Here is a 12,714-nt window from a genome sequence, read left to right as displayed (position 1 = left end):
TAAATGAGTAAAGATTTAAGGAGAAAGAGTAGGAAAGTCAATTCACTAGGGAAATAGAGTAGGATCAGGATTTCAGGGCCATGCTGAGCGCTCATGTGAGTTTTATGGTCATGAATTTGAACTGAATGCAGCTGGGTTCATGCGGCAGAGACTGTTACGTGTCTCCCAACATTTCTCCTCTTCTTCCTAACAGAACTCCCAATTATTAGCTGGGTATCTGATCATTCAGAATGAAGACCACACTTCCCAGCTTCTCTGCAGCCTTGTATAATATGTTACAAACTGTGTGTGGAACTCCTATAAACTGCCCGGAAAGAAAGAAAGCATGCCCTTTCCCTCTCTTCCTCCTTCCTACTATTTAGAATACGGACATGGTGGCTGGAGCAACCACCTAGGATCATGGAACAACCTTAAGGTTACACAGCAGAGCAAAACATAGGAGCCTGGTCCCCTGACAATCATGAAACCATCACAATCACCAGTTCTGGACCCTCCATATCTAGATTTTTATGTAGAAGAGAACTACCATATTTAAGCCACTGTATTTTGAGTTTTTAATCACCATCATCTGACCTAATCTATGTACTACAGATTATCTGCATGCTTTTCCCTAGTGATGTTCAGCTGCTAGGGCGCAGATACAGAAGATAACCACTTTCACCAGGGTTGGGGTTTAGCACCAACCAGCACCAGAAACAAAAAAGGGAGACAAGAAAATGAAATTTAGGGGACCTGGCTGGCTCAGTGGGTGGAGCATGCAACTCTTGATCTTGGGCTTGTAGGTTCAAGCCCCATGCTGGGTGTAGAGATTACTTAAAAACAAACAAAAAACTTTTTAAAAAATTGAAATATACGAGAGAGTGGTTCTAGTGCAGCCCAGAAACTCTATGTGAAGAGAAATGAGAACAGCAGAGAGGAAGAACAGAGAGAGCCAAAAGAACCCCAGTTCCACAGCTCCTTCTTCATTTTGATCCTTCCACTAAATCTACTTGTGGGGTTTATGTCACTTGGGAACAAAAAGGAATAGCAAGTAATACAGCATCACCTTTCTACCTTTCTTGAACAGATGGAATTTTTCCATTACATAAAAAAATATCATATTAACAATACAACCCAGCACACCATCTTCATCCCCCTTTTTAAGTAACCTTTAGCTACATTGAAAAGAAAGTAGGAGGGGTGGGAAAGCAACTAAAAACCAAAAAAGCAAATGTTCAAAAGACAGAGAAATAAGCAAACAAGACACTGTCCCCAAAAAAAGAACAAATGGAGAAGCCCATGAAGGATCATTTCCGACTCAATCACATTGCTGTCTAGTAGGGATTATTCCACTTAGTAAATTCTTAAAGTAAGACACAGCCCAGTTGAAATAAAGCCAGAAGGGAGTAGGATCACATAAAGTCCCCAACCAGCAAACTGACTGTGTTTTAAGTTTTTGTCAGATGGACAGAACAGAACATCTCAGCAGTGGTAAAATTTCCAGGTCAATCCAAAGAAGTTAATGCTTTCTTCAGCTGCAAGCCACGGACCAGGGCCCCTATAACAAGACAGATGTGACAATAAGAGCAAGGACAGAAAGTAGAGGGTAAGGCATGAGGGAACAGGGCAAAGGATGTAATACTGATCAGCATCAGCAGAGAAAAGAAGCACCCTCTCCCCATCTCTCTCTTTTGCAGATTCTTCAGAGCTCAGTATGGGAGAAGCAGCTTTGTTCCGGCCTACCTCAGAATGTGTCCTGTCAGGCTCTAGTTCTGGGGTAAAGTAGACATGAGGATCAGAAAGAAAGGAAGATGGCAGTAACAGACCTGTATAGTGCGATAAGAAAAAGAGGAAGGAGGGGCGCCTGGGTGGCACAGCGGTTAAGCGTCTGCCTTCGACTCAGGGCGTGATCCCGGCGTTATGGGATCGAGCCCCACATCAGGCTCCTCTGCTATGAGCCTGCTTCTTCCTCTCCCACTCCCCCTGCTTGTGTTCCCTCTCTCGCTGGCTGTCTCTATCTCTGTCAAATAAATAAATAAAATCTTTAAAAAAAAAAAAAAAAAAAGAGGAAGGAAGAAAGTACATGAAGGAGGGAAGAAAAGGGGGGGAAAGAAGGAAGGGGAAATCCCGCCATTCATCTGGACCTGCTAGTCCAGGAGAAGTGAGGGATACCTAGGGCATCAGCAACCTCAAAGGGCATGCTCATCTCTGAGAGAGAGACGATTAAGTCACTCAGAATCACTTACACTTCCTAGCCTCTCTACATCAGGGAACTGTATGCTACTATGTACTCCAATCTCACCAAATTCCCAAAAAGAACCTTCTAAGAAGAAAGGCAAAGAAAAACAAGAAGGCATTAGACAGGAGCTGTTCAAAATTCAGTTCAAGGTCTTGCCCTTTCACTGTTCAGGCTGAGAAGAGATTTTTATTTTACTAAAGAATTTCTCCTGGAACAAATTTCATTCCCCCAATTACCCAACCCAACATCCATTTCACAATGCAAGCCAAAAGCCCAAAAGGACACCTTACCTTCACCAGTACATAGTCCCCAGGCTGAGCTCTGACCTTGACCTTGGAGTTATTAACGTCCTCCATCTCCACATCAGGGAAGATCACTTTAAGGTTTCCATCATTCCGGCCACACAGATCAGTAGCAGAGCGTTTACTGTGCTGCAGAAAGAACAGAGAGTTATGAATCTGTCACAGTCATCAGTTCTGGGAGGGCAGAAATTATGCCTTCTCTGTCTCAGATCCCTAAGGGTCTTACTTACAGAGCATTCCTTAATCAAGGAATCACTGAAGACTGTGTTTACTGCTGCTTCCCCAACAAGGACAATGCATAGCACACTACAGAAACTCAATAAAGTTTTGCTGACTCTATGTTCATAAATGACTCAATCAGTCTTTGATTACAGAATTACCTTCCTCAGGAATGGAATTCCAACAGTCCTGAAGGCAAGGATAAAAATATATAACCTGAATCTTATCACAAGGAAACTCTTCAGACAAACTTAAATTAAGGAACATTCTACAAAATAACAGGCCTATAATCATCAAGTGTTAAGATTATGAAAGCCAAAGAAAGACTGAGGAATTATTCTAGACTGAAGGAGACCAGACAGACATGACAATTAATGCAACATATGACACTGAACTGAATCTTTTTCCTATAAAGGACAGTTCTGAGACAAGTGGAGAAACTTAAATGGGGTTGCGGGATTGGATTGCAGAAATCTAACAAGGTTAATTTCCTGATTTTGAAGGTTGTACTGTAGTTATGTAGGAGAATGTCCCTGTTTATATGAGACATATATTACAGAATTTGAGGGGGTTGAGGGCATCAGGTCAGCAACTAACTCTCAAATGAGTCAAAGAAAAAAGTTCTTGGTACTGTTTTGCAACTCTTCTGTAAGTTTATGATTGTTTTACAATAAATTTTTAAAAAGACAGTGTTCAGGTTCCATGATTTGAACAAACCAACCATAAAAGAATATTTATGAGACGGAGAAATTGGAACACTGACTAAATATTTGATAATATTAACAAACAACTGCCAATTATTTCAGATACGATAATTAGCATTATGTTAGGGGTTTTTTCTTAAAAGCATCTTTATCTTAGGGCACCTGGGTGGTGCCGTCAGTTAAGAGTCCAACTCTTTGTTTCGGCTCAGTTCCTAATCTCAGGATTGTGAGATAAAGCCCTGCATCAGGCTCTGTGCTGAGCTCAGAGCCTGCTTAAGTCTCTCTCTCCCTCCCCCTCTACCCCTCCCTCCCCTCTCTAAAATAAATAAATAAATCTTTTTCAAAAAGAGTCCTTATCTTTTAAAGATACATATACTGAAATGTTTACTGACCAAATACTATGATGTGTAAGTATAATATGTATAATATGATGTATAAGGTACTTGCTTCAAAATAATCCAATGGGGGCAGTAAAGATGAAAACGAGATTAGCCATGATTAACACTGTACTGACAGCTGTTGAGGTTTGTTAATGGGCACATGTGCAATCATTATACTGCTCTCTATCTCTATGTATTTTTTTTAATTTCCCATAATTTAAAAAAAGTGGGGGGAGGGGAGGGAATGTTGTTTAGAGGCTCTAGAATGAGATAGACCTGAGTCAAATTCTTGCTCTGCCACACCAGTTGTATGGCCTTCAGGAAGTTATTCTATTTCTCTGAATCTCTGTTTAATCTCATAAAAGGGCTAATAATAGCACTACCTCCAAAAACTGTGGTGGGACTCAATGTGCTGATGACCATGAAGTGCACAGTTCCTTTAAAAAAAAAAAAAAGTGCATAGTTCCTGGCAGACAATAAATGCTCAGTATACATGAGTTATAATCATCTTCTCTGCCACTCTGGATATAGCAGCCTGAAGTTTTAAACTGGCCAGGACTAAAGGAAAGAAAGTCTCCTCTAAAAGAAGCAGACTCCCAACTGCTAGCCCTAAAAAATCCATTTATTCTCTAGCCCCAAGTGAGTATTGGCTTATGTTATATGCATAAGAAGGAATCTTGTTTCGGTTTATTTAATTACCATAGGTTCTCTGTATGGCTGATGAAGTCAGGGACACAGATCAGTGAACTCTGAGTACTTATTCATTCATTCAAAAGACAAGTACACTACTCTGTGCCTCACTCTGTGAGGAGAGCTGGGAATACAATAAGACCTAATTCTTACTGGAGAAAATGTAGATTGCTAATAGACATGTACACATACAGATCTCCAGAATCACAGCTAATACGCTAAATTACAAAGCATTTAGTGAGGCAAACACCTTTTGGGGTATGACAGTAGCTGAGCATCACCACCCATCAGCCAACTGCCAGTCTAGACCACAGGAAGATCCCCTAACCCAGATGAGTTTATCAAGTACCCCAGGAAATTGGAGGCTGGGCTGAGAGACACAATTTTGGTCTGTGAATAGCTATAACTATAATATGTAAACACAGGAACTACAGGGCTGCTGTGCTCTGCAACAAAGATGACGAAGCAGGAAGAGCTGGTCTAAGGAGAGGAGAAAGTATGAGCCTAAAGGGCTTCCCAGACTGGGCACAGTCCTTCCTGCCCTTGGGCTCCACAAGACACCCCTGAAGTACAAAAAAGAATTCCTTCTGGCTTAAGCGGAATGGCTTGAAGAAATTTCTCATTGTTATTGACCGGAGTCCTAACAAACACAAATACCAGGCAATTAGTGGCTCTGATGCTACCATATCCTAAGGCATGGAACAGGACTCTCCTTTCTCAATCCAGGACTTGTGAGGAGTCACAGAAAGGGCCCCATCTCTCTCTTTCCCCTCCTCTTTCCCCTCCTCTCCAATGGCTGCTGCATGTAGCTTCAGGCTCCCAAATTCACCCCTTATTCCATCTGTTTAGTGCTCTAATAGCTAGGTTCCCAGGCTTGACCACAGAAGACTACAGGAACCCCAAACTTCCTGAAATGCAGTACATTTCTAAGAAAATGTGATTTTAAAAAGGACTGAAGGAGCGCCTAGCTGGCTCAGTTGGTAGAGCTTGCAACTCTTGATCTCGGGGTTGTGGGCGAGCCCCACACTAGATGTAGAGATTACTTTAAAAAATAAAATCTTCAAAAAATTAAAAAATAATAAAAATAAAAAAGGATTGAAGACAGATAATAAAATTGATTCTAAAAACATACATATGGTAATGCTTCCAGAAAGATGGAGCAGATATACTTCTCCCTAATCCTTCTGCTGTTAAGTACAAAAATATCTTTCGGGAATGAAGGAGAAATCCAAACATTCTAAGATGAAGGAAGAGAATCTGCTGCCAGAGTGTCTAAAGGAAGTTCTCTAAAAAGAAAGGAAAACACAAAAGGAGGAAGCTTGGAACATTAGGAAGGAAGAAAAAAACATAATGACATTGATTACCTATGCAGAAAATCCCAAGGAAAATGCCAAAAAAAAACCTCCTAGAACTACTGATTTCAGCAAGGTCACAGAGTACAAGATAAACATACAAAATTCAATTATTTCTGTACAATATAATGAACACATGAAACACCTGAAATTAAAACACAATAGCCACTATAATAGCCTTAAAAAAAAAAGATATTAAGGTGTAAATCTAACAAAATACATATAGGATCCTTAATACAAAAACTCTGATAAATCAAAGAAGACCTAAATAAAAGGGAGACATATTGTGTTTCAAAAAACAAACAAAAAAATATATATACATATGACCTTACCCCCTCCACCAGCACTAGCTGGGTACAACCCACAGAGGCCATGTTGGCTTTTGTTGCTTCTTCTCGAAAGACAGTAATAAGCTCCTCCAAACGCCTTAATTTTACCTCTTCTGGGACATCATCTTTCAGCCTATGATATGCCCGGGTCTTCTGCATTAAAAAAAAAAAAAAAAAAAAGAGAGAGAGAGAGATCGAGAGAGAGAGAGAGAGAGAGAAACAGAGGTCACCAAGGTCTCATAGAATCTCTTTCCCCATTTTTTTTTTTTTTTTTTTTTTTTTTTTTTTTTAGATTTATTTATTTTAGGGAAGCCTAGGTGGCTCAGTCAGTTACATGTCTGCCTTCAGCTTGGGTCATGATCCCAGGGTCCTGGGATCAAGCCCCATGTTGGCTCCCTGCTCAGTGGAGAACCTCTTTCTCCCTCTGCCTCTGCTGCTCCCGCTGCCTGTGCACTCTCTCTCTCTAATAAAATCTTTAAAAAAAAAAAGAAAAAACGGTTTATTTATTTTAGAGGGGAGAGAGAGAGTTGCGTGCACACACAAGTTAGGGAAGGGGGAGGGGGAGACGGGGACAGAGAATCCTCAAGCAGACTCCCCTCTGAGCAGGGAGCCTGACAAGGGGCTAGATCCCAGGATCCTGAGATCATGACCTGAGCCAAAATGAAGAGTCCGATGCTCAACACTCTGAGCCAGCCAGGTGCCCCCACCCCACAGAATCCATTCTTAAGGTACAGAGGGGAACCAGGTTCATTCCACCTCCAAGTTACAGACATCTATACAGGAACCCGAGCCATGCCAAAAGGGTTCTCTATCTCTAGAAGCATTCTAAAATAAAAAGGTAACTATGCAGTCAAGTCACATTTTTATAAGGGTTAAATTCTAAATTTAGCACATGAAAATCAGACTCAAAATTGTTCCTGATACATTGGATACAAACGTAACCGTTATACAAATGTAATATACACTAAATAACTCATTAGCAGCACTATTTATAAGACACAAAATGCAAAGCAGCCTAAGTGTTTACCAATAGGTTATTAGTAAAACAAGTTATGCTTTATCTACACAACAGACTATTACACCAGTGAAAAAAGAGAATGCAATAACTCCAAATATACTGATATGACTGCTCTCCAAAACATACTTTTTTTTTTTTTTTTTAAAGATTTTTATTTATTTATGTGACAGAGAGACAGCCAGCGAGAGAGGGAACACAGCAGGGGGAGTGGGAGAGGAAGAAGCAGGCTCCCAGCGGAGGAGCCCGATGTGGGACTCGATCCCGGATCGCCAGGATCACGCCCTGAGCCGAAGGCAGACGCCTTAACGACTGCGCCACCCAGGCGCCCCTCCAAAACATACTCTTAACAGAAATAAGGTACAGATCAACATGTATGACAACTTTGGTGTAAAAAGAATAAATAAAAATAGGTTTATAAATACATGAAATATCTCTGGAAGTTTACAGAAGAAATTTCTAAGAGTGGTTGCCTTCAAAGAAGGAACTGAAAAACCAGGTAACCTGGGAAGAAGGAAGAACAAGTACTTCTCATTGCATACTATTTTGAACTTTTGAATTTTATATAATGAGCTCATACTACCTAGTCCAAAAAAATTTTTTTAAGAAAATTTATCCTTGAAAAGCCTTTAAATTGTCCAAAACCATGGATGGGGTCCATACATGTACATGTTGTGTGTATATAAACATATTTTCTTTTTTTTCTTTTTTTTTTTTTTCTTTTTTAAAGATTTTATTTATTTATGTGACAGAGAGACAGCCAGCGAGAGAGGGAACACAGCAGGGGGAGTGTGAGAGGAAGAAGCAGGCTCATAGCGGAAGAGCCTGATGTGGGACTCGATCCCGGATCACCAGGATCACGCCCTGAGCCGAAGGCAGACGCTTTAACGACTGCGCTACCCAGGCGCCCCAAACATATTTTCTTAAAGGTTTTATTTATTTCTTTTTGAGAGAGCAAGTGAGCACGAGCAGGGGGAGGGGCAGAGGGAGAAGCAGACTCCCCTCTGAGCAGAGAGCCTGATACAGGACTCAATCCCAGGACCCCAGGATCATGATCTGAGCCGAAAGCAGACGCCCAACCGACTGAGCCACCCAGGCGCCCAACACATTTTTTTTTAAGTTTTCTGTATACAAGCTTATACTACAGTTGAAGAATCACTGAGCTAGATGTAAGTACGGAATAACAGGAAAACCTATACACCAAAGTGTGGTAATTCCTATCAGCCTTTGAGAGAACCAAATGGTGAATGGGTTTACTCTAGTTTGTCTTCTTATTAACAAAAGCTTGTCTTTATTGTGCATTTACCATTACCAAGCACTACTCTCATTTCAAAGGTGGAGAGACCAAGGATCTTTCTCAAGATCACATAGTCATTAAGTAAGAATGGCAGAATGTGAAGCTTGCTCACATCCACTAGACTACTTAAGTCTCTATGACCTTAATCCTAACCTAGAAATTAGATCCCAAAGTGAACACTCATATTCAATGCCCATGATGCTTCCACCACACACTGTAAACCCATTTCCCAATTCTAGCATTATAAAGAATTTCTCTTGCATATTTGTAATGTCCATGGAAAAGAAGCAGATTTGGAACCCAAATCTACTCTGAAGCTTCATCCCTGAAATAATTCTGTAACAGACATAAATATACACAATGGCCCACTTACACTGCCTAAGAAACACTAGGCAGTGGGCTTTAAAAGACATGAATTAGTTTTGTTGATGGCAGCTGAGTGATGGTGGTGGCTAAGGTCATGGGATCCTTCATTCACCAATCAGCTTTCCTGAGCCTCCTGGCCATAGAGCCTCTTCAGCCTCCAGCCCAAACACAAGGAAAGCCCCCAATGAGGTGACTGGAGAGATGAGAAATGACCTGTGCAAATCCATCCCTACCATCGAGAAAATAGCAACAGACCAGGACTATTCCCTCTCCGTGGGAAATACACATTACTCTCCCTTTCCTTCCTCATCTCCTGTTGCTTTATTTTCCTGGGAATCTGTGTACAGGAGAAACTCTATAGTGGCCATCAGTAGGTTCACTTGGCCTAAAAAGATAAAAATAAAATAGCTGAGGATGGCTAGGAGGACAACACGGTGCATCTGTAGGCCAAAAAAGTTCTGCATAATTTCAGCTTTCTTATAAGGAAAATAGCATCCCTACCTCCACATTCAAATTCTAAATGATCTGAACATAATTGAAAATATTTTAATGAAAACAAATATTGTCACAAGTAATCCACTTTCATTTCAAATCGCTGCATTGTATAAAATAGTAGACAGGTTGATTAAAAATAAAGAAATGAGTGGTAAGATCCTCGTGGCTTCTCAAGGACTACCTTGCTACCACTTTCTTTTCTTCCCAGTTGTCAACAATCAACTGGAAACCAGTCAGCAATTCTGTCGGTGTCAGCACAGAAGTACCTTCTCCTCCACCCCAGGGCTTACCTGTCTCATACTATAAGCAAAAAGGAAGCCCATGTTGTACTGAACTTCCCGAAGCAAAGACACCGTCTGGAGGTGATCTTCCTCCGTCTCACCACAAAAACCAGCAATGAAATCACTGCTGAGGCTCACACCTGCAACACATGACAAAGGACAACATGTCACTGCTGCTTACCTTCAAGAGAAGCCTTTGGCACTTGGCTACAGAAGGCAGAATAGCAATTTGTAAGGAGCTGTTCAGCCCATGTGCAAGTGAAACAGAATAGTCATTATAGAGCAAGATGGAATAGGCCTGCTTATACAGAATGTTCCTATGCCAGTTCCCATACTTTTGGGGCGCCTGGGTGGCTTAGTTGGTTAAGGGTCCGACTCTTGGTTTTGGCTTAGGTCATGATCTCAGGATGATGAAGTCGAGCCCTGTGTGGGGCTCCACGATCAGCATGGAGTCTGCTTCTCTCCCTCTCCCTCTGGTTCCTCCCCTCACACGCCCGCATGCTCGCGCTCTCTCTGTCTCTCTCAAATAAATAAATAAATAAATCTTTATAAGATAAATATGTCTTTTATAAAATTTCTTAAATAAAATCTTCAAAAAAAACATACTTTTGAAGCCAATTTCACACAATGTTTAAGACTATAGGAACAGGGGCGCCTGGGTGGCTCAGATGGTTAAGTGTCTGCCTTCAGCTCAGGTCGTGATCTCCAGGTCCTGAGATCGAGCCCCATATCAGGCTCCCTGCTCAGCAGGGAGTCTGCTTCTCCCTCTCCCTCTGCCTGTCCCCCTGCTTGTGCTCTCCCTGTCTCTCTCTCTGAAATGAATAAATAAAATCTTAAAAAAAAAAAAAAAAAGACTATAGGAACAATAACTATTTGTTTGCTACACTTTCCTATCTATTTAATTTACTCTACGTAATTATCCCAACAATCCAATGAGGTACTATCAACTCTATTTTATATATACATATACATATTTTTTTAAAGTAAACTCTATGCCACACATGGGGCCTGAACTCACGACCCTGAGATCAAGAGTCCCATGCTCTACCAACTAAGCCAGCCAAACACCCCTTATTAACTCTATTTTATAGATGAGGAAACTGCAGCCCAGAAAACCTCCACACTATCCTGCCCCTCCAAAATGAAACTATTTATACATAATGCAAGTTACAATAATTTGAAATTTGGAAACAAATGTAGACATTGTCAACCAAATCTAAATTAAAAGACAACAAAGTAATTTTATTAGGAGGAAGGGAAAAGAGAAAAAGGAGTAAGAGTTAAGATAATAGGAAAGGAATTACCTCCATGTACACATTTTCAAAGATATCAATTGCCCCCAAATCAGAACTAATTTAGACCAAACTAACTTTGCCCACTAACAAGAAAGAACAAGATCTGTCCCATACATTAAGAAACACAAAGACTATAGAAATCTCTTTCACCTTGAGATCACAAGCCTTTGTGTATCTGTAGCAAGACCAAGACATTAAAAAAGTAGAAAGGAGTAAAATGAAAGAAAGAGAAAAATGAAGAGGAGCAAAAGAAGCATAAATGGTGTCATAAGGTAGCATCATAGGCGTTGCCTTTATCTGACAAAAACGCTGTGATCACTGGTAGAGCGATGTGCTCGACAGAATATTTCTTAAACGTACCTGGGATAGATTCTCTGATATGATGAATTAACTCCACATAAGCTTCTCTTGAATATCTGCAATGAAGAACAAAAAGAAAAGGCTTAGATAAATCAATCTTCTTTAAATGAATACTACAAAAAGATAACACTATGAGTTACTGTATAACCACTTCTCATCCACATAGGACAGTACAAAAGTAGGTTAAAGAACCCAAAAGAGCCTTCTGATCCATATCCTGTAGTGTAACCTAATCTACAACCCATGAATCTTTATTTCAAGAACATACACTATTTTAAACAGCCTTTTAAAAAAATAAGTAGGGGGCACCTGAGTGGCGCAGCAGGCTAGGCGAGACTCTTGGTTCCAGCTCAGGTCCTGATCTGTGTCATGAGATCGAACCCCGTGTCAGGCTCCATGCTCAAGGAGTCTGCTTGAGATTCTCTCTCCCTCTGCCCCTCCCACTCATGCTCTCTTTCTCAAATAAATAAATCTTAAAAAAAAATAAGTAAATAGCCTTTTTATTTAATTGAGGACAGATTAAACATTTAAGAGGATCTCTAAAATTGCCGATGTGGATAAGGCGAGGCACTAGTTCCATATAGCTTGCCATTTGTCACCTTACCCTTTCAGTCTTACCTCTACAATACATATTAGTCCCAAAGTCAGTGAACACACAGAGATATGTTTAAATTCCAAGACTTAAAAAGCTTTAATGTTAAAAGCTACAGGATTCCAATTTCAAAAAGTGTGTGCCACACAGTAGGTGCTTAATAAAAAAGATGCTGGGGGGCCTGGGTGGCTTAGTCGCTTGGGCATCTGACTTGATTTTGGCTCAGGGTTATGAGATCTAGTCTCGCATCAGGCTCTACACTCAGTGAGGAGTCTGCTTAAGACTCTCTGCCCCCTCCACGCACACCCTCTCTAAAATAAATAAAAAATCTTAAAAAAAAAATGCTAAATAAATAACAGGAGTGATTCAGTCCTTAGTCCATACTTCTGAAGTAAACAGAAGCAAGTTATCATGTTCATGAGTCTATTCATATAACAGATATTTATTGAGCAGCTACTATGTGCCACACACTATACTGGGATCTTGTGGTCCTTAAGAAAACATGGAAAGGTGCAGGATGCCCCCTCCCCAAGCAAGTCTGACCCCCTCCGCATAGCCTCCAATACACGGCTGCTTCCACTCTGGGCTGGTAGGTGGATCTGTTTACAGATGTTGTCTCTCTCTTGAATCAGCTGTAGAACCTGATCAGATTGAACACATGAAAGGTCATCAAAGCCTCACCAAAAAATCTGCAGAAAGGAATACCACCCCCACTGTTTCTTTACCAAGGTTAATTTTCAAGTAATTAACAGGCCAATTAAACCAAACACATGAATTACCCAAATCATTTACTTTTACTCAAGCCACGTTATCTGTTCC

General features: G+C 40.7%; 1 protein-coding gene across 3 annotated transcripts in view; it reads right to left on the bottom strand.

Moving 5' to 3' along the window:
* The window catches only part of CDK5RAP1 (CDK5 regulatory subunit associated protein 1), a 71,761-nt gene that overhangs the window by 42,306 nt on the left and 16,741 nt on the right, over positions 1-12,714 (bottom strand). For all 3 annotated transcript variants that reach the window (XM_048222389.2, XM_048222390.2, XM_057312592.1), the window contains exons 9-13: positions 12,439-12,536; positions 11,304-11,359; positions 9,658-9,788; positions 6,198-6,347; positions 2,509-2,649 (exon numbers count right to left, since the gene is read on the bottom strand). In XM_048222389.2, the coding sequence (XP_048078346.1) occupies positions 2,509-2,649; positions 6,198-6,347; positions 9,658-9,788; positions 11,304-11,359; positions 12,439-12,536 (576 nt within the window). The remainder of the gene's footprint in view (positions 1-2,508; positions 2,650-6,197; positions 6,348-9,657; positions 9,789-11,303; positions 11,360-12,438; positions 12,537-12,714) is intronic.

The sequence above is a fragment of the Ursus arctos genome, unplaced genomic scaffold (genome assembly GCF_023065955.2).
Source record: "Ursus arctos isolate Adak ecotype North America unplaced genomic scaffold, UrsArc2.0 scaffold_16, whole genome shotgun sequence".
NCBI classification, from domain to species: domain Eukaryota; kingdom Metazoa; phylum Chordata; class Mammalia; order Carnivora; family Ursidae; genus Ursus; species Ursus arctos.
This window is presented reverse-complemented; position numbering and strand designations above follow the sequence as displayed.